This window comes from Podarcis liolepis (assembly GCF_965112155.1).
Source record: "Podarcis liolepis genome assembly, chromosome: 14".
NCBI classification, from domain to species: Eukaryota; Metazoa; Chordata; class Lepidosauria; order Squamata; family Lacertidae; genus Podarcis; species Podarcis liolepis.
In genome coordinates this window covers 23,950,690-23,970,399 of record NC_139569.1, presented here as the reverse complement: position 1 = coordinate 23,970,399, position 19,710 = coordinate 23,950,690, and the positions used below count along the sequence as shown (strand labels likewise).

At 47.8% G+C, this 19,710-nt stretch overlaps 1 protein-coding gene across 1 annotated transcript; it reads left to right on the top strand.

Annotated features, from left to right (window-relative positions):
- The first annotated feature begins 116 nt into the window (after positions 1-116).
- On the top strand, positions 117-19,424 carry ZNF598 (zinc finger protein 598, E3 ubiquitin ligase). Its single transcript, XM_083473969.1, has 12 exons — positions 117-432; positions 7,676-7,788; positions 8,913-9,042; positions 9,163-9,374; positions 10,515-10,732; positions 11,611-11,728; positions 12,850-13,028; positions 13,151-13,235; positions 13,675-14,438; positions 14,878-15,013; positions 17,043-17,187; positions 18,226-19,424. The coding sequence occupies exons 1-12, from the start codon at positions 244-246 to the stop codon at positions 18,583-18,585; spliced, it is 2,649 nt and encodes an 882-aa protein (XP_083330095.1). The 5' UTR covers positions 117-243; the 3' UTR covers positions 18,586-19,424.
- The last annotated feature ends 286 nt before the right edge of the window (positions 19,425-19,710 follow it).

Below are 19,710 nucleotides of genomic sequence, written 5' to 3'. Positions count from 1 at the left end.
GACGCAGGAAGCGGCGGCGACGGGGGCGGCGCTTTTCGTCAAAAGATCTCGGCGGTGACGTGGAAGCGTGCGTGCGCGCTCCGCTCGCTGATAGGCGGCGCTGCCGCCGACGCTCTAGGCCGACGTCTCTGTGCGGGCGAGGGGGGCGGTTGCTAGGCTGCGCTCCGGGCCTAGTAGGCCGCAGGGGCGGCGTGGCCGGCCAGGCAGGCAGGCAGGCAGCCGAAAGGACGGCGAGGGAACGCCATGGCGGCTTCGCCTCGGCCGGAGCCGCGCGGCTCGGAGACACCCAGCAGCTGCGTGCTGTGTTGCGGAGAGCTGGAGGTGGTGGCGCTGGGCCGGTGCGAGCACCCCATCTGCTACCGCTGCTCCGTGCGGATGCGGGCGCTCTGCGGGGTGCGCTACTGCGCCGTCTGCCGGGAGGAGCTGGCCCAGGTGAGCGCGGCCGGGGAGCCGGTGCCGGGAGGGAGGGAAGCAGGCTCCCTGTTCTTCGCAGGGCCGCGGCCGGCTCTGGCTTTCAGTTTTACTTCTTGTATCTGTTACCTGCCCTGCCCCGACCCCCGCCCAAGGGTCCCAAGGCAGGTTACATAAAAGACAAATAATCCTATATATCCATACAGCCCACTATGGATGGCAAATACTTCTGTGATACCTCTAAAAGGGGGAAATAGATAGGTCTCTCTCTCTCTCTCTCTCACACACACACACACACACACACGGAGAATAAGATCTAAAGAGATCTGAAAAAGAAAAATGCCTTTATTTTCAGAACTGCTAAACTGATAATGTAGATAATTTCATTAGAAATATAGCTATATATTTCTACTTTCATTCATATATTCTAGGCATGCGTTACTTCAGTTTTGTGCTATTGAGTAAGTGTAGAATATATACACACACACACACACTCACACACTCTGGATCACGTCCAGCATTAGTCATACCCAGGGTAGACACATTTAAATTAATGGACATAAGTAACTCTGGTTCATTGGTTTCACTGGGTCTGCCCAGTGTAGAACTTAATTTGGTACAGTCCAGTATCTGACATTATAGGTGGGGGTGAGATCCATCCATCATTATTGCGAACAGACCCCACAAAATCAATGGGCAGTATTAGTAATTAGGCCTACCAATTTCATTGGGCCTGATCTGAGTGTGGCTAATGTTGTTTATCACCAAAGTGAAAAAAACGAGCAGTGGACTTTTGTTAGTGTTACCTGCTTTATTTGAAAACATTATTATTATTATTATTATTATTATTATTATTGTTGTCAGTTGCTGGGGATCAACAGTGAGAGAAGGCTCTTTGGTCTGATCCAGCAGGTCTCTTATGTTCTTAGCTGTTAACCATAATAGGTTGATAAAACCTCTAAGCTCAGAGACGGTCAACCTCTGAGTATCAATATCTTAGATGATGAACAGCAGGCTGTTTATGTGATGGATCTGTTCTATAGGACTTGCTGATCCATTTATGCTCCAAAGGGTTGAGTTGCCACCTCTTAACCTATCAAAGAGTATTTGTTGAGCCAAGCCCCTTCTGTGTATGGGATGAGTTTGAAGTGCATGGACAGTTGCTGAAATCTATAACTTGGTGGCCAGTCACTTACACATCTCTTCTGTTTAAATGTTCATATTATCTTGTGCCGTCCTCTGGCTTGGAATACTGTACATAACAGCATGTTCTTGTAAGAACCTTGTGACCTTCGCAAAGTATTTTCCTTTTATTGTTTTGGAAGGAGAAGCTATGAAGGTCAGTTATTTCAACAAAATAGAAAACAGTACTTGTGAGCTCTGCATGAGATGTATAACAAACACGTATACACACGGGTGGAGTTGCAGACTCACCCTTTTTGCTTATTTAACACCTCCTAATTCAAGACAAGCCTCACTTTGCAGTAAAGCCAGTTTGGCTTCTCATTCTTTTGGTGCTGCTAACATCATAATTTGGGGATTTAATGTGTCCAGGCCACAGAAGGCTATGGAGACATATTGTCTACTCCTTGCCAACTGGTAGAGGAGTTTTTAATAGAGAGTGTTGCATTCAACCTGAGGCTGGCCTTGGGTATCTACATACCCTTTGACTTTGAATTACCATGCTTCTGCCTGCGTAGCCATCCCTCAAAGAAAGCTTGTATCTGGTTCTCAGGTGGTCTCCAGTATTTCTCTGCCATTCTCTGGGCATTTTGACACTACTTTAAAGCTCCACTTCTGTAGGATTCATGCAATTTAACTGAGCTTTGTCCCTACTTATGCTCTCTAATGGACAGTTCATTCTTTGATGCATGTTTTGGTGTTTTGTGCTGGGTAGTACTAGTGTGTTACCATCTCTTCTCGGCCTGTTGGCTAAGATCAAGTACAGTGGTACCTCGGGTTACAGACGCTTCAGGTTACAGACTCCGCTAACCCAGAAATAGTACCTCAGGTTAAGAACTTTGCTTCCGGATGAAAACAGAAATCACGTGGCGGTGGCACAGCAGGAGTGGGAGGCCCCATTAACTAAAGTGGAAGTCACGTTAAGAACAGTTTCAGGTTAAGAACGGACCTCCAGAACGAATTAAGTTCTTAACCCGAGGTACCACTGTATCATTTGGTCCATCTGGTTCAAAATCTTTGTACAGGTTCCTGGAATTCTGCTAAAACTGGCTTGACACTATTTTCTTAGTTTCTACTCGCCAGTACCTGAAGCTTCTAATGCAGGGTTAGCCAACATTATGACCTCCAGAAGTTGCTGGACTAAAATTCCTCATTGACCAGCATGGCAAGTTGTCAGTGGTGATTGGAAATCTGTTGTGGGAGGGGATATGTTTACATGTTCTTTTCCTTGAAAATCAATTTAAAATATGCTTATTTTCTTATAAAAAGAGGATGGTCTAACAACACTTGGAGGGCACAACCTTTGCTCTTCCTGCTCTAATGGGTAGTTCTACTAGCCCAGTTTTAACAAATTACCAGTCATCCCTTTGCTCCTTGCCGCTCCCCTTTCTTGCCAGGTTACATTCAGAGAATCCAGGCTGCCTGAGTGTTGTATGTTTTGAGGCTTCTCTCTGCTCATCTGGCAAAATTGTGAGACAGAAGAGATTCAGTCTGCACATTCTGCTATTGCTCCCTGACCATTGCTGTGCCTCACTGTTGTTACTGATCCTGTTACTTCAGTGCTCCTCTGAATGCTACCAATGTGGAACAGACCTCATTAATATCAGGTGTCACATCTTGATTAATCAAATGCAGTATTGGTTATGTACTTAACAATGTGTCTTAAAAGTGCAGTGAGCCTTTGGGAACTAGCAGTCTCCCTATGGGGCTGAATATTTGTTCAGAGTCTGAACACTAAAATGGGATAGACCTTTAGTCTGGAGGGTGCTGGGTGGGCAGTGGCTGCTCTAGTGTAAAGGTGGGAAAGCCATGGACTTCTCTAATCATTGGCTACGCTGGGTGGGGCCGATGGCAGGGTCCAGCAACACCTGGGAGACCACAAGCTCCCCCAACCCTGGTCTAGTGATAGGCAAGTGAATATTCAGGATCCTCCATGTAGAAAAATCCTGAAAATGTTTAATCTAGGTGTATCTCGTGCATTTGGGGACATAAGTGAATCTCCCAGTAACAGAACACCTCTGGGTGTTCCAGCAGGGAGCTTTTTTTGTAGATATGCCCATAAGGTGCCTACTGTTGTACATTCAAGAATGAATGGCTTCTCTCTTTGTCCTCCTTGGCTTCAGTCCAGCAGCAAGTGATATCATTTTTGTTCCAGTTGCAGGAACTGTATGTTTGCTTAAGGATCAAGGTTCAATGAGATCATTCTTTTTGGGAGTAAATCTGTTGTAGGCATTAGCATTTCCAGATTATTCAGGTCCTGTACTTTGGGAATGTTTGGGGGGGGCAAGGGGAAATGGGACATGGAATAGTCCAAAAGATACTGATATGGGGAAATAGGCAGGAGAGAGGGAGAGAGCACCTTGCCCAGGAGGTCATTGCATGACATTGTTGATTTCCTTGTGATCACCCTATTCCATGTGCCCATTCATAAGTTCAGTGGCAGGGAGCTCCAGGGTGTTAGATACTTGCATAACAGGTGGGACATGCGTCTGTCTGTGTGTGTGTCTGTCATAGTTACCGTACTTACAAAATGAGAGTATAATACAAAGTACAGTGCTCACACTGCCATATTATTTCCATGTCTCAGGCAGGTTATTGGTAGTAGAGCCCCTGCTTTGCATGCAGAGAGCCCCAGGTTCAATCCCTGATGGCATCTTCAGGTAGGGGCTTGGAATGTCCCATGTGTCCCTTGGAGCTATGCTGCCATTCAGTGTGGACATTACTGAGTTAGATGGGCCTGTGTTTCAGGATAAGGCAGCTTTCTGTGGTCCTCTCTGCTTGCTTATGTGGCATATTGTGCTAAGTTTCATTTTACATAAAAAGGCTACACCTCTGCCTCTGCTAAATTTCCCCCAAGAGAGTTGGCAGGTGTGAGAGAGAGTTAACAAGTAAACAGAGGACAAAAATGTCACTGGGCACTTTGTAAAAAGTGAGACGGAAGGAACAGGGGCATGTGGATAGTTATTCCAAGGGTGCTAAGTACCATACTGAGGAACCCACCATAGCAGACTAACGTCCTTGTGTGTTTACCTCTGCAGTGCTGGCAATCTGCCTTGTTCTTTTTTCCTTATCACACCCTATTTTGCCTTCCTCCATGCTCTTAGCAGTGCAGCATCCTGTTACAGCTGCTGCCAAGTACTGGAGTAGATTGCTGTGATTCTGTTACCTCGTCAAGCGGCCTTTGCACTGGAAGTGGCTCTTTTAGGCTTGGAATAGAGGGAACCAGAGTGAGATGGCAGGCAGGGTTAGATTGGTAGAGTTGGGAGCAGGGGGACCTCTCTCTGTTGTACATTGGCAGCCAGCCCTACCTTGGACATTGGGCAGTATCTATAAAGTTCTGGAATGCTCAGGCCTCACATGTGGGAAGGTCAGCTCCTCCAGTCTCTTCTGCTGAGGACTTTGAGGTTCTCTGTAGATGGTCCCCTGGTGATGACATCAGTGGCAGCCTCTCCTTTATTCAGGAATATTAATTAAATGTTTTGCATCCTGTCCTTTCTCTAGAGTGCTTAGAATAATAATGATAATGATAATTTTATTACAGTGGCACCTCGGGTTAAGTACTTAATTTGTTCCGGAGGTCCGTTCTTAACCTGAAACTGTTCTTAACCTGAAGCACCACTTTTGCTAATGGGGCCTCCTGCTGCCGCTGCGCCACCGGAGCACGATTTCTGTTCTTATCCTGAAGCAAAGTTCTTAACCTGAAGCACTATTTCTGGGTTAGCGGAGTCTGTAACCTGAAGTGTATGTAACCCAAGGTACTACTGTATTTATACCCTGCCCATCTGACTGGGTTTCCCCAGCCACTCTGCAGCAGAGTAGTAAAAACATGATCAAACATTAAAAACTTCCCTAAACAGGCTGCCTTCAGATGTCTTCTAAAAGTCAGATAGTTGTTTATTTCCTTGGCATCTGAAGGGAGGGTGTTCAACAGGGAGGGCGCCACTACCAAGAAGGCCCTCTGCCTGGTTCCTTGTAACTTTGCTTCTTGCAGTGAGGGAACCAGCAGAAGACCCTCAGAGGATGATGGGGGTGGAGACGCTCCTTCAGGTATACCGGGCCGAGGCCATTTAGGGCCGACACTTTGAATTGTGCTTGGAAATGCACTGGGAGCCAATCCTTTAGGACTGGTGTTATATGGTCCCATCGGCCACTCCCAGCCCAGTATAATTCAGAACTACCATTGGTGCTTAAGAAGCTTCCTCATACCAGGTCAGACCATTGGGGCCACATGGAGCCCTCCAGAAGTTTTGGACTACAACTCTAGCCAGTGTGGCTACTTGCCAGGGATGATGGGAGTTGTAGTCTGCAATGTCTGAAATTGACACTGACTTGCAGTGGTTCTCCAGAGTCTCTCCTACTTCAACTTTTTAACTGCTAAGGACTGAACCGGGAACCTTCTGCATGCCTAACATGTACTCTGCCACAGAACTATGGTCAGACAAAATCATGGCAGTTAGGTTAGGCTGACAAATAAGGAGTTGCTGAGTGCTACCCAGTGCGCAGAGAAGTATGGACCAAGCCACAGAATCCAGTAACTTCATAGACATAGGAGATGTTGAAGATTCAGCATTTTGAAAGAGGCATTTCTGTCTCTTGTGACCACAAAGAAAAACCTGTGGGCAGTTTCTCTTAGTGACAGTGTCTCAGTGGTGTGGTGTAGCTAGCCAGAATCTTGTGACTTGCCCTTGAGTTGGGTCTCCCCCTCAGTAACTTGGTTTGTTCATAAGAACAACCTCCCGCCCCAAGCCTTTTCAACAACAATCCTGGTTTATGACTCGCTTGCTTGGATTTTTCTCATGCCCAGTGGAGATGATACATTCCATTTATTATTCTTGGAATGGTGTGTCACCAGCCAGAGGCACTTCCTCTTACATAATGTTTAAATTGCAAGGAAATGAAAGCTCAGCCGACCGCGCCAGTCGCTGAGGGAGGGGTGAGCAACACACCAATAATCTGTGAAACTTTTTTTTTTTTTTTAAGTTCAACTGGAACTGCTGGATAGTAAGCGACTTCTATCATGTGACCATTTTAGTCCCTCAGAATGGTGGAAGTACCCATGTGATTAGTTAAGTCCCTCTGCAACTGCCTAGTGCCCCCCCCCCCCGTTTTGGGTATTCCTGCAAGGAAGGGGTTGCGTAAGTCCTTGGTTTTTGCTACCCACAAATACAGGACCAGGCAATGAGTTTAGAGAGGAGACTCCCCCCCCCAGCCCCAGAAGGGCAGTGTTCCCTCATGGGCATTGTTCTGGGGGCTGCACGCCAGTGGTGGGCAGGGCCCAAGTCAAAGGTGGACGTGGTAACTGTTGTGACTCTTATCATTGCATAGTGGGCTACTTCTCAGCCATTCAAAAGGCAGAGGTTTGTCTGTGTGTGCCACACACTTGTGTGTGTATATACATGTTGTATGTGTAAAGAATATACCCACCCATCCCTCTTCATTCCTAGTCTAGACAAGCAAGCAGCATAGTCACAGTTCAAGGACACATTCCAGCCAGGCAAAAGTCCTTGAGGCAGGCACAGAGCAGAACCAATGAAATATGTGAGCTGAATGGAGTCTGCGGTCTGCAAACTACGCACCCCTTTTAAAGGCTGTAATAAATTTGGAACTTGTTTTGGCTTGTGACTTTGTTCAAGCTTTTTTCACACATCGCAGCCCCATGTCCAGCCCCTCTTGTTGTACACATGCAGGATTAGCAACCTACATGTTTTGAAAGCAACAGCTAAATTTCTCAAGGAGCTCAGATGGCTTAAGTAGCTCATCTGGGTAAAACTATTGATATCTTCTCTTCTTTCCTGCTGCGTTCCACTGGCTCATCGGCAGTGATGGTTCATCCTTGTTTAATGTCTCTCATGTGAAAGAGGTTAGAATGTGAGTGCATTCAGCTAAGATTCAAATCTGTGTCTTCCTCATCAAGACTCCACACTTTATCCACTAGGTGTTATCTGCATCCACTGATCACCACTCCAAAATCTACCCTATGAATGCCAGCTTTTAGGACTGGGCCAATGTAACATAGCTCTGTATGCATCATCAGTCATGGGCCCAGCAAACCCTCTAACTCTCCTCCTTGTGTTCTCCGTAGGTGGTCTTTGGGAAGAAGTTGGCATCCTTTTCAACTATTGCACTCAACCAGTTGCAGCACGAGAAGAAATATGACATCTATTTTACTGATGGAAAAGTTTATGCTCTCTATAGGTAAATCTTCTGCAGTTTACTCCCCTAAGGTAAATTGGGCAAAGTCCCATCCCAAAAAGGAGCACCTAGAACAGGGGTCAGCAAACTTTTTCAGCAGGGGGCCAGTCCACTGTCCCTCAGACCTTGGTGGGGGCCGGCCTATATTTTTTGGGGGGGGGAATGAATTCCTATGCCCCACAAATAACCCAGAGATGCGTTTTCAATAAAAGCACACATTCTACTCATGCAAAAACACCAGGCAGGCCCCACAAATCACCCAGAGATGCATTTTAAATAAAAGGACACATTCTACTTATGTAAAAACACGCTGATTCCCAGACCATCCATGGGCCGGATTTAGAAGGTGATTGGGCCGGATCCAGCCCCTGGGCCTTAGTTTGCCTACCCATGACCTAGAAGATAGCCATCTATATACATTGGTTTCCTCTTGAGGAATCTCTGTGCCAAATCCTGATTCATGGCACCGTGGGGTTTACTCAGAGTTCATGGAGCCTGCCTGGTCTCTTGCTTGGAAACATGGCGTATGTGGTGGATGATTCAATATAGTATTTAAAAGTGCATCTTGGTCAGCCTTAGTCAAGTGGACACCCAGCATATATTTTGGACTAGAGCTTCCATCTGCCCTAGTCTCTTGGAGTTATAGTCTCAAACCCCTGAAGGGGACCATGTTGGTGAAGTCTGCCCTGCCTAAGAGTCTGAGGGCAATATCTGATGAAATCTCAAGAAACCAGAATGTGAGCTCAGTTGGATTTCCATGGCCAGGGGGTGGGTTTTCAATTCCTAAACAAGAAGGGCAAACTATGCAAAACAAGCATTTTAGGTTTTCTGGATGCTGACTCTCTGTGTGTTTGTAAGTGATCTATATTGAATATTGCAGAAGTATGCACTAAGCTATTTCGGGTGCAAGGAACCTTTGAACATCCCAGAATCCCTGCCCATTGGTCATTCTTGCTGGGGCTGATGGGATTTGTACATCTGGAGGGGTTCTCCACACCTGATGTATACAGTGCCTTTCTCCTCCCGCTGGTGCTTTAATTAAAAGGATGATGTGCCAAAGGGGAAACTAGGGAATAGCTCCTGGAGGAGCTAAATTGTGTCCTCTGGTCTTTTTTTTTTTCTTTTAGGAAACTTCTGCAGCACGAATGCCCACTGTGCCCAGAGGCCAAGCCATTTGCCACCATTGTGGACTTGGAGCAGCACATGAGGAAGCAACACGAGCTCTTCTGCTGCAGACTGTGTGTGAAACACCTGAAGGCAAGTAGTTGAGAGTCCTCCAGGGTACCCGGTTGGGTGGGGGGCTGGGTCTTGGCCTTCCCAATGACATTGCTCTTATTTGAGGGCAAGGAGTTAACGACATGTTTGCTTGTGTTCTAGATCTTTACCTATGAGCGCAAGTGGTATTCGCGTAAGGACCTCGCCCAGCACAGAATCCACGGGGACCCCGACGACACTTCTCACCGCGGCCACCCCCTGTGCAAATTCTGTGACGAGCGCTACTTGGATAATGATGAGTTATTGAAGCACCTGAGAAGAGACCACTATTTTTGCCACTTCTGTGACTCCGACGGGGCACAGGAATACTACAGGTTTGTGGGCACAGCTAGGGCAGAGCCCCAGATGGTAATTTGCCTGTGGCTAATTAGTCTTAAGGTTCTTGATGCAGCTGGCCAACCCAGAACCAGGTGCTTATGCCCAGGTTCATAAGAAGAGACGGTGGTCAGGTTTGGAGGGCTAGCAGCTGCCATGAATTGTAGATTCTTTTGACAAATGACTGCTCCTGAGGCAGCAGGAGAAGTTGGGGATGAAACTAGCCCACCCTGCACTTCAGTTACAGAACCCTTGACTGAATAAAATGGGTGAGGGTTTGCATGTTCTCTGCTTGATAAGGAGTCAAGTTGAATCAAGCTTGGGAGTCAAGCCAGCCTCCACCTCCCCTGGTGAAAATGCAGCTGGAAAAGTTCCTTCCTTCCTTCCTTTCATGAATCACTTCCAATATAGCACCCTGAAATTATTAACCCTAAAAATAAGCATTTGCTCTCTCCTCATCACTGTTGAAGGTGACCACAGTGCTGGTTCTTTCCTTGCCACACTGTGGTCACCTTCAATGGACACAACTAGCTTTACTCACTAGCAGTATAGATGGCAGTCAAGTTGTCGTTCTTGAGGTTCAGAGCTGGCTTCAGTCTTGAATGGTCTGTCCATTGTTCTAAAAACCAAATTCTCCTAACTTTCCAATGTGCTGCAAATTTACAAAGCTGGGGCACACAAGGAGAACTCTGAACACTTCAGGCCTGACTGTAAGCTGATCCTGCATATGTATCCTTTGAAAAGTCTTGCCCTGTCAGAGCAAAGTTCTCTTCACTCAGCATTCTCTGCAGGAATCCCAGTGCAATATGGTCCTCCTAGAAATTGCCCAGGGGTCCAAATCCTGCCCAGCCCAATTTAGAGTGTTTCCATTTTCCCATCTGTATTTGTCTCCACAAACTTGGGTCACATCCACACCATACATTTGAAGCACATGGCTTCTTTACCCCCCAGCAAATAATCCTGGGAGCTGTAGATTACCCCTTACAGAGCTACAATTGCCAGCATCCCTATACCATAGTTCCCAGGATTCTTTGGAGGAAGCAATGTGCTTCAAATCTGTTATGGTATGGACTTTCCAGGTACTGAACCAAGTCCACAGATAAGCTCACAGTGCATGCCTCCCTCTACCCTTTTTGCAGCGATTATGAGTACCTCCGGGAACACTTCCGCGAGAAGCACTTCCTCTGCGAAGAAGGCCGGTGCAGCACCGAGCAGTTCACTCATGCCTTCCGGACTGAGATAGACTACAAAGCCCACAAGACTGCCTGTCACAGCAAGAACCGGGCAGAGGCCAGGCAGAACCGGCAGATTGACCTCCAGTTCAACTATGCGCTGAGGCATCAGCGGAGAAATGAGGGTACGCCATACTGGCCAGGCAGGGAAGGGCTGGCTGTTTCAAAGGACAAAGGCAATTCACTTCAGTGTTTTTCAGCTGTGTGATTATCATGGGGTGTTTGCATATTCTCTTATAGCCTAGAAAGAAGCACTGGAGGCAAAAATCATGTTGGTTTTTTTGGCTTTGATTTTGTAGGAAAACGGCATTCCATTGTAGAGGTGTCCCTAGCAGTGAACTAACTGGCCAAATTTTGGAGGCATCCAAGATGAATGGGGGTGGAGGCTGGCTTTAGGCTCGTGTTCCCTGTTTCCATCAGCTTTCATGCTAATTAAGTGCAGAGCTGATCTGATAGAGGTGGATGTGTGACCATGCAGCAGAGGCAGAAGCATATCCACTACCAGCGTTTTCCAAGCAAGTGCCGCTAGCAGGACTAGGACAGAGCACAGAACAGGCAAGAGCAAGGTGATATAAGACTTCAGCATCCCTTGCCCAAAGCACGGTGATTGGAAGAGCCCTGGTAGTATCATTGCCTCTGATTAGAAACTAGACCTGTCTGTCACAAAATACCTCTCTCTACATTGACATGACAAGCCTGAGGAGCAACATTTCAGTTGCAGCAGATACATGGCCTGCATTTATAAAAGAAAAACAAAAAAACCCAAATCTCCCCAAATTGGTTTGAATGTCCCTAATTTGGCTGGGGGCAATTTGTAAGGCTTTGGCTGAGACGAGCCTAGGATCTATCTGATGCTTGTTCCTAGCACATCACCTCCATTGTACCTATCCTATCCCATCCTATCCACACACACACACACACACACACACACTGGTGACTGATCCCATACAAGGTGGAAAATAGCAGTTTGAGGCTGACTTGCCCCGTATCTTTCTTGTCCCAGGTGTTGTGGGTGGCGAGGACTATGAAGAGGTTGACCGATACAACAGGCAAGTGAGAGGAGGCCGGTCAGGGCCACGAGGAGGGCAGCAAAACCGGAGAGGCAGCTGGAGATACAAGAGGTGAGCGACCTTCAGCCGGCCTTTGGGTGTTGTCTCAATGGGCAGGAAACTGGCTTGTGAACAGGGGTGCAAATCAGGATGTGACATGTACTGTCCCCTTAGTTTAAGGATGCAGTCAGAGCTTGCTGCCAGAATTGGACCACTGTCACGCTTAGCAAAAACCAAAGACTCAGGCCCAGGCAGGAAAGGTCAGTGCAAAGGAGGGTGTGTTGCAAAACCCCTTTTTCCTATTTACAAAATCCACGTTCTGTTTTTTCTGTTTTAAGATACCTCACATGCAGCTTACGATGAAAGCAATAGGAACATTGCAACAACCTATTGTACTTCTATAACACACTTTCCATGCATAAAACAACTGATAAAAATGCCTGTCAAAGAAAAAGCAAAACCCATTAGAAACCATGTGGGTTTGTTTAGGTATTAAGGACAATGAGCTGTGCATTCTATTTGCATGAGGCTTTGGAGATGTGTTGCTTTTGCCGGCAGGTGGCAGCACCAAGCTGCCTCTGGCTTTAATGTCCCCTGGAGTGGCAGCCCAGATTCTGCCAGCCCTTCGGTTTTTCCAGACTTCAAAGGGTTATCTCATAATCTAGCATAACTTGTTGTACACCATCTTCTACAAGAACAGTATAGCATGATAACCTTTGCAGCAGCCTTTGCCAGCCAATGGAGCAATTCTCTCCCCTGCTCCTGTATGGACCAAGCTTGTTGGGTGGGCGGGGCCAGCCTGCCAGTTGCCTGTTGTCACAATGACAAGTGACCCATTTCCACCCATGTGGTTTGGAATTAAACTGTGCGGGTGCAGTACTTGAAGCCTGGACAGTCAGCTGGTTGTTGGGGATGCAAAGCAGTGCATGCAGCTGTAGGCAAGCACCAGCAATCAGTGCATGGGTCTTTGCAAGTGCCACTAATCAGCTGATTGGTAGTGCCTGCAAAGCCCTTTTAACCCAGCCTGAATGGCAGGTGGGTGTGGCTTGGCTTCATGGGCCAAGAGGGGAGGCTCTGTTGGGCCCGGTTAGCCTCATGGGCTGAAGGTTCCCAACCACCTGGTTTATAGAGGTAGAAGACATGTCCCTTTAACTCTGGCCTTTCTTGCTCAGCACTGTTCAAAATCCTTACAGGGAGGAAGAAGACAGAGACATTGCAGCAGCTGTCAGGGCATCTGTAGCCGCCAAAAGGCAAGAAGAGAAGAAGCGGGGGGAGGACAAAGAGGACGGCTCCCGTGCCAAAAAGGAAGATGCAAAAGATCTGGACTTGAGCACCTCCAAGCGGGGACCAAAACCTCCAGCCGATGTGCCAGGTGAGAGTGGCCTCTGAGGGCCAGGGTGGGCTCAACACCAGGCAGGAGAGGGGCCGTATTTCAGGATGCTTGCTAGAATACAGTCTCTAAGTTAGGCCTGCCTTTCTGTTCTTCCTCCCAAGCTCCCAAGGAAACTGCTGCAAAGGCTGTTTTGAGCCAAGATGACTTTCCTGCCATTAACTCGACAGCAGTGGGCTCTGTGCAGAGGTGAGTTTATGATCTAGTAGGATGACCGAGTTGGAAAGGGCCAAAAGGTCAGGCATATCACCTAGTTTAAGAGGGGAGGGGGTCTCCCTCCAAGGCAAAGCCAGTTACAGAATCATGGAATTGTAGAGTTGGAAGGGACTACAAGGGACATCTAGTCCAACCCCCTGCAATGCAGGAATCTTTTGGCCTAGGTTCGCCTCTGCCTCCATGTCTTGTTTCAGCTTGATCTGCAGGCTGAAGAGAGTCTCACTCCCCTGTTAGCACCCAAGGCTCCCGAATACGTTTCCCATTCTATCCTTGGGGCTCCCCATATCCTTCATATATCTAATTCTGTGCAGTTTCAATGAAAACAGTTCAGTAGAGCGCCTCTTTCCCCGTGGGTTTTTTGCTGCGTGACGGGGGGAGATTTGCTTTTCTACACGTGGCTTTCTTCTTGCAGCTCAGCCCAGCCAGCCTCGGTGAAACTGGACGAAGAGGACTTCCCAAGCCTCTCTGCCTCCTCCTCGACTGCCCCCACGGTCTCATCGGCCATGTCCTTAACCTACACGGCCACAGCCAGGAGGTCGGCCTTTCAGGAGGAGGACTTCCCGGCCTTGGTGTCCAAAGTGCAGCCAAACATCAAGGCGGCCTCGACCCTCACCTCTGCCTGGAACTGCGGCTCAGGCAAGAGCATGGTGAAAGCCGTGCCCACCAGCAACTCCAGTGCCAGCCAACCGGCCAGGAAGGCAGCCCCCAGCAGCAGCGGCAAAGGTGGCAAAAAGAACAAGGCTGCCCTTTGCAGCGACGACCAGGAGAGCGGCAGTGGCCTGACTAGCCAGGAGATCCGCAGCGCTCCGACCATGGTCGACGTCTCCTCTCTGCTGGCGGCCTCAAATTCTCAGACTTTTGTCAAAGTGGGCAAGAAGAAGAAAGTTGGGGCCGAGAAGCCCAGGGTGGCCTCTCCCTCCATCTTGCAGGAAGCACCAGCCCCCATCCCTTCTGCGGAAAAGGCACCGGAAGCCGAGCAGGTGCCAACCTTGCCTGCCGACGCCGATGTACCAGCTATTGCGAACGGTCACTCAGAGAAGTGTGTGGGCACCTGCAACGCTTCTAAAGAGCCCCCTGGTTTGAAGAAGCCCCCAGTGGCCAGCCAGACCCTGCTGCCTCAGGAAGACTTCCCAGCCCTCGGAAACTCTGGACCACCCCGAATGCCTCCACCCCCAGGTAAAAGGCTGCAGGCTTCCTTCTCAGGTTTTGAGAAGAATTGTTCCTGGGGTGGTGAGTGTTCTGGGTGGGTGTGAAGACTCTTCCATCAGTACAGAATTTGGCTACCTGAGAATCTCCACTATCACTTTTTCTAAACCGCTTTGAGGGGTTTATTTTACCATCAAGTGGTGTATAAATTATATGAAATAAATGAACAAGCAACAACTGTTTTGGCTGTAAAAAGATGTTTGAAAGCTTTTGAGCCTCGGCTGCAGAAATCTGAACCCAGGTTTCCCACTACCACGCACTGGACTAGGACCAGTTTTCTAGGGTGCCTCTTGATCATGTACAGAGCAACCTGCCGTGTACTACAAAAGAGCTATGTCTAAATCGCTGGCTGCATATGTCATTGGTGCCGGATCTAACTGCTTGTTGTCTCCCCCACTCCCTTTTCCAGGCTTCAACTCTGTGGTGCTACTTAATAGCCCCCCGCCACCTCCGGGACTGTCAGTGCCTCTTAGCAAACCACCCCCTGGCTTCACTCCTATTCCACCCACTAGCATCTCGGAGTCTGCCCCTGCTCCTGTGAAAGAGTAAGTAGTTGGCTCTTGTGTGTTGTGGTGTTGCTGACTTGCATCTTTATGCAGTGGCTGTTACATAGGTCTTCAGGGTCCCTCCCACCCTCTGGTATAGGATGAGGCCTGCAAAGGAAGAGGCCTTCTCTATGATGTCACCTCCATTATGGGAAGTTCTCCCCACAGAGGACTTCCTGGCACCTTTAGTTTTTCCAGGTTTTGTAGACATAGGCTTGGTTTGCACATAACAATCAACCACAGTAAATATTGGTTAAACCATGGTTCGGTGTTCTGTGCAAATCCAACCCAGTGCCTTCAATATAGTTTATCATTGTTGTTTTATTTATATGCCACTTAATACCATTGTTTCTAGTTATGTTAACTATAAACTATAAGCCATGGCTCATTAGCTTACTGGTGTTGCCTCTGAATCTGGGCAGTATTTTAGTTTCATACACTTTTTTTAAAAATCTGGCTTTTAAGCCTCTTTATAAGCCCTTTATTTATTGTGTTCTTATTATGGTTCTTTAGACTTCCGTTATTCCTTTTTTTAGTTGTGTTTCAGGGTGGAGGTGGCATGTTCTTATGCAAATTGTCCTTGGATTTTTTATGGAACGACACTAAAAATATTTTGCCATAAATAAATATCCAAGGTGGCGGTTCCGTAGAGGTTAGGGACTCTTTCTCAAACTTCTGATAGTTGAGGCACATGCTTTCCAAATTCAGAATGAGGGTGTGGGTAGGGTTCTTCTTCTTCTTGCATTCGAAAAGTGTTACTTTCTAGAGCCATCTGTCCAAAACTGATGCTGCAGCAGATGGGGCTGTTGAATCTTATATTCCAAAAGGGGACCAGGTTGGGGAACGCTGTTCTGTGTGTAAGGTAACAGCCACACCATAAAGCAGTATTACGCTATTTGAAGAATCATGGCTTCTGTCATCTTGGGAACTGTAGTTACCCCTCACCATTCCCTGCAGCAGCCTTAACAAACTACAGTTCCCAGAATTCTGTGGGGAAAGCCATGTGCTTTAAATGTATGGTGTTGATGTGACCTTAGAGTTGGAATTGGCCCTCCCCTCCTGTGCTTCTACTGCCTCCGAGGAAAGTGGGATTGTGTGATTCAGGCACACCTGATGCTCCTCAGCACAGGCTGCTGAGAAAGGTGAGTGTGCCGGAAGAGGGACAGTCAGACCAAGAAGTGACAAACTCCCGTGCTTATGGATGAAAGCTATCTATCATTGTTGCTCTACGCCAGGGGTAGGCAACCTAAGGCCCAGGGGCTGGATGCAGCCCAATCGCTTTCTCAGTCCGGCCCGCGGACAGTCCAGGAATCAGCGTGTTTTTACATGAGTATAATGTGTGCTTTTATTTAAAATGCATCTCTGGGTTATTTGTGGGGCATAGGAATTTGTTCATTTCTCCCCCCCCCCATATACTCTGGCCCACCACATGGTTTGAGGGACGGTGGACCAGCCCACGGCTGAAAAAGGTTACTGTCCCCCGCTCTACGCATTTCGGAGTACAAAACTCCACGAGCTTTAAAAGCTTGCAAATCCTTTAGAACCAGAAACAAATTTTTCTCTCCCCGTGTTCACTGCAAAGATGCAAGGAAAAATGTGTTGTTTACAGCTGGTTTTTTAGTTCCAGTTTACAAACAGGGTGTTTCTGGTTCTAGGGAATTTGCAAGCATTTCAGGCTCCATCATGAAAAAAGTTTTGCACTCAAAAATGCATAGAGCAACAGCAATATTTCATCCATAAGCACTGGAGCAGAAAGTCACACAGGGCAGCTTTCTCTATGGGTTGATAATTTAGTCCTGTTTTTCACAGTAGAGCAGCAGTTTTGCCATGTTTCAGGAATGTGCTGTGGCACACCGTTTAGGAATTACTGTAGGGAGAGGGAAACCTCAAAAGGGGGGAAGCCTCAGATCAGTAACCAGAAACGAGTGTCAAGAGCCTCTCCAGGGAGCATCCTCAACAAGACACCTTTTCCTGATAACATCCAAGGATCCAGTTCAGATCTTGCATTTTTCCTCCCCTCTCAAAACAGGCCAAAACCTTGTCAGGGACCCTATTTGATCCTGGATAACTTCCAGCAGCGGAACATCCATCTAATTCAGTCAATCAAGGAATTTCTGCAAGAAGACGAATCCCAGTTCAACAAATTCAAGACATACTCCGGGCAGTTCAGGCAGGTGAGCAGCAGGGAGACCCCCTTAGATCACTTGCAAGATGTCCAGTGGCGGAGAGTTCTTCCCATGGGTGGCAGCATGTATCTGGGTGGGCCTGGGCTTGATGTTAAGTGTCTGCCTGTGTTTTAGCACTGTTTGGTGAAGTCATTGGTGGCTTTTTGTGGCTTATGGTGGGGTAGTGAGGTCAGAAAGCAGTGACATGTATCCACTGGAATCCGAAGGCTGCTCAGTGACATTGCCCTGGGCTCCTTTGGGAGGAAGGATGGGATATACAGTATATGTAATTACTATTCATAATAATGATAGTGCCAGCACTTTGCTATCCCTAGCACAAGGTAAACCTGGATTCTGTGGTGAATCCCATAGATCACTTACCTCTTGGTCACCCTACCCAGGTTGTGGAGTAAGTTAGCCTAGTCAAACACAGGGAGACATACCCTCATCACCTGAAAAACAAGACCAAGGTACTTTTGTTGTACCAAAAGCAGGCCTGGAGAGCTGTTCTGGACCTGCTGCTTTTGAGCAAGTTTGTTTATAAAATCTCCTGGGGCAGTAGTGGAGGCTCTCCAGCAAGGGAGCTTCCTGTGGTTCTCTAGGAAATGTACTTTCATGTTCCCAGATACTGGAAGCACTGCCAATAAGATCTGCTTATAGGGCCAGTCACTGTCAGTAAGAGGCCATTTCATCTTCTCTCATGCTCCAAGGGTCCCTATGAAGCTGGGGTTGGGGAAAATCTCCCTAGTGACCCATGTGGTATCTGCAGGGGATTCACTATTTGCACAAACCTTTTGCCCAGTCACCTTTTCAACAGAGACTTCAAGGGATCTAGGTGACCCTGCAATGTCTTGATGAGCATGGGGTTCTAGTAAACCATGAGCAGACTTGGGCTTGTGATTTAGTACATTTTTATAAATGCTCTGGGGGGAGGGGGGGTGATAACTTTTTTGTCTCCGCTCCAGACATCATTTGCATGAAGGCTGTTTTCCCAGCCTCCTCCTGTTTTCTGACTCTTCAATCTCCTTCCCTCCTTTCCAATCCAAGGGTCTGATTTCTGCAGCTCAGTATTACAAGAGTTGCCAGGAGCTGCTGGGCGAGAACTTCAAGAAGATCTTCAACGAGCTCCTTGTGCTGTTGCCGGACACGGCCAAGCAGCAGGAACTGCTTGCCGCTCACAATGACTTGAAGGCCAGGCTGGGCTCCTCCGCTTCCCCCATTGGTAGATCCAGGAAGAACCGGAAGAGCGCCTGGCAGACAGACTTGGGCTCCGACCTCGACTGTTGCGTCTGCCCCACATGCCAGCAGGTGCTGACCCAACAGGACCTCCTTTCCCACAAAGCCCTGCATATGGAGGAGGAGGAGGAGTTCCCCTCCTTGCAGGCTATCAGCAGGATCATCAGCTAGCTGTTCCAGGCAACTAAATAAAGCCAGTCTCCATCTTTTAAAAATCGCGTTTCTTGGAAGGCAGGCTCTCAGAAGAGTATAGAGCAGCCGGCTCTGTGGGCGGGCAGAGGGAGTTTGTGGAAGGTGCTGGCAGGCTAAAGGGGTTCCTGGGTGGCGGCAGCTGCGGCCACTGGGGAAATCCAGTGACAACGGGCCTCCTGCCACAAAAATGGCTGGAATTGCAAGTTTCCAGTGGGCGGAGCCTAGTTTGCCACCACCATTGATGAATTAGCTAGTTTCTGACCTTGGCACAATATGGAAATATGGGCAGGGAGGGGTTGTTTTCATTTGTAAAAAAAATATAAAAAATCGGAAGGTTACCATTTTGGTTGCAGAAAGCCACTGAGAATGGCTCAGAAGCAGTCGCACATAAGATATAAGTTGTGTAGGCCGCACAGGATGGAAGGGTGTTGGGAATGTAGAGCTGGGCAAAAGTGCCACGGCAAGTATGGATTTGGGCCTTTCCTCTGGCCTACTCTTGTCTCTCACCCCAGTTCAACTTTTTGGATGAGTTTCTTCCATCGACAGGGATGGAACTTCTTAAGAAAATCTCTGCATCTAGACTTCAAAGCATTTTTTCTGTCAAGCTTAAATGTTTCTCCAAGGAAACCCAGATTTGTTCTGTTAAAACTGCATGTAGGTTTAAAAAATGGTATTCGATGCTTTTTCTTCTCTGTGTAAAATGTGCATTTCTGCCTCTGTGATGCGAGTTCAGTTATTTCCATTGTCTTTGAGGAATCTGTGCTGGCTTAGATCAGCCAGTGGTTGGCTCATTAAATGCTGCTCCCCATTGACCACCATCCTATGTTGCCATCTGATGCCTTGAAATGCAAGCTTCCTTTGAGTTTACCTAGAAGCGGGTAGGAGAGAGCTGGCTAGGATCTAAATTCCACCCTGTCGCCAGGGAGAGCTTCCTCCTTTACATTGTCTCCACAGGGTAAGCAACTTCAACAGCTCCTTGCAGAGACCTTTCCTAGTGGGCTACCTTGGAAGTGAAATACACTCACCAAGACCAGAGAAACACCAGCTGAGAGTGTGCAACCTCTTGTTCAAGTCCAGGAAGAGAAATTGCAAATACTTTGGCAA

Bases quoted from the DNA above. Each gene is read 5' to 3' on its own strand.
- ZNF598 (XM_083473969.1), top strand. From the start codon at position 244: ATGGCGGCTTCGCCTCGGCCGGAGCCGCGCGGCTCGGAGACACCCAGC. The intron at 433-7,675 runs GTGAGCGCGGCC...TGTTCTCCGTAG, and splicing joins GCCGGGAGGAGCTGGCCCAG to GTGGTCTTTGGGAAGAAGTT. The intron at 15,014-17,042 runs GTAAGTAGTTGG...CTCTCAAAACAG, and splicing joins GCCCCTGCTCCTGTGAAAGA to GCCAAAACCTTGTCAGGGAC.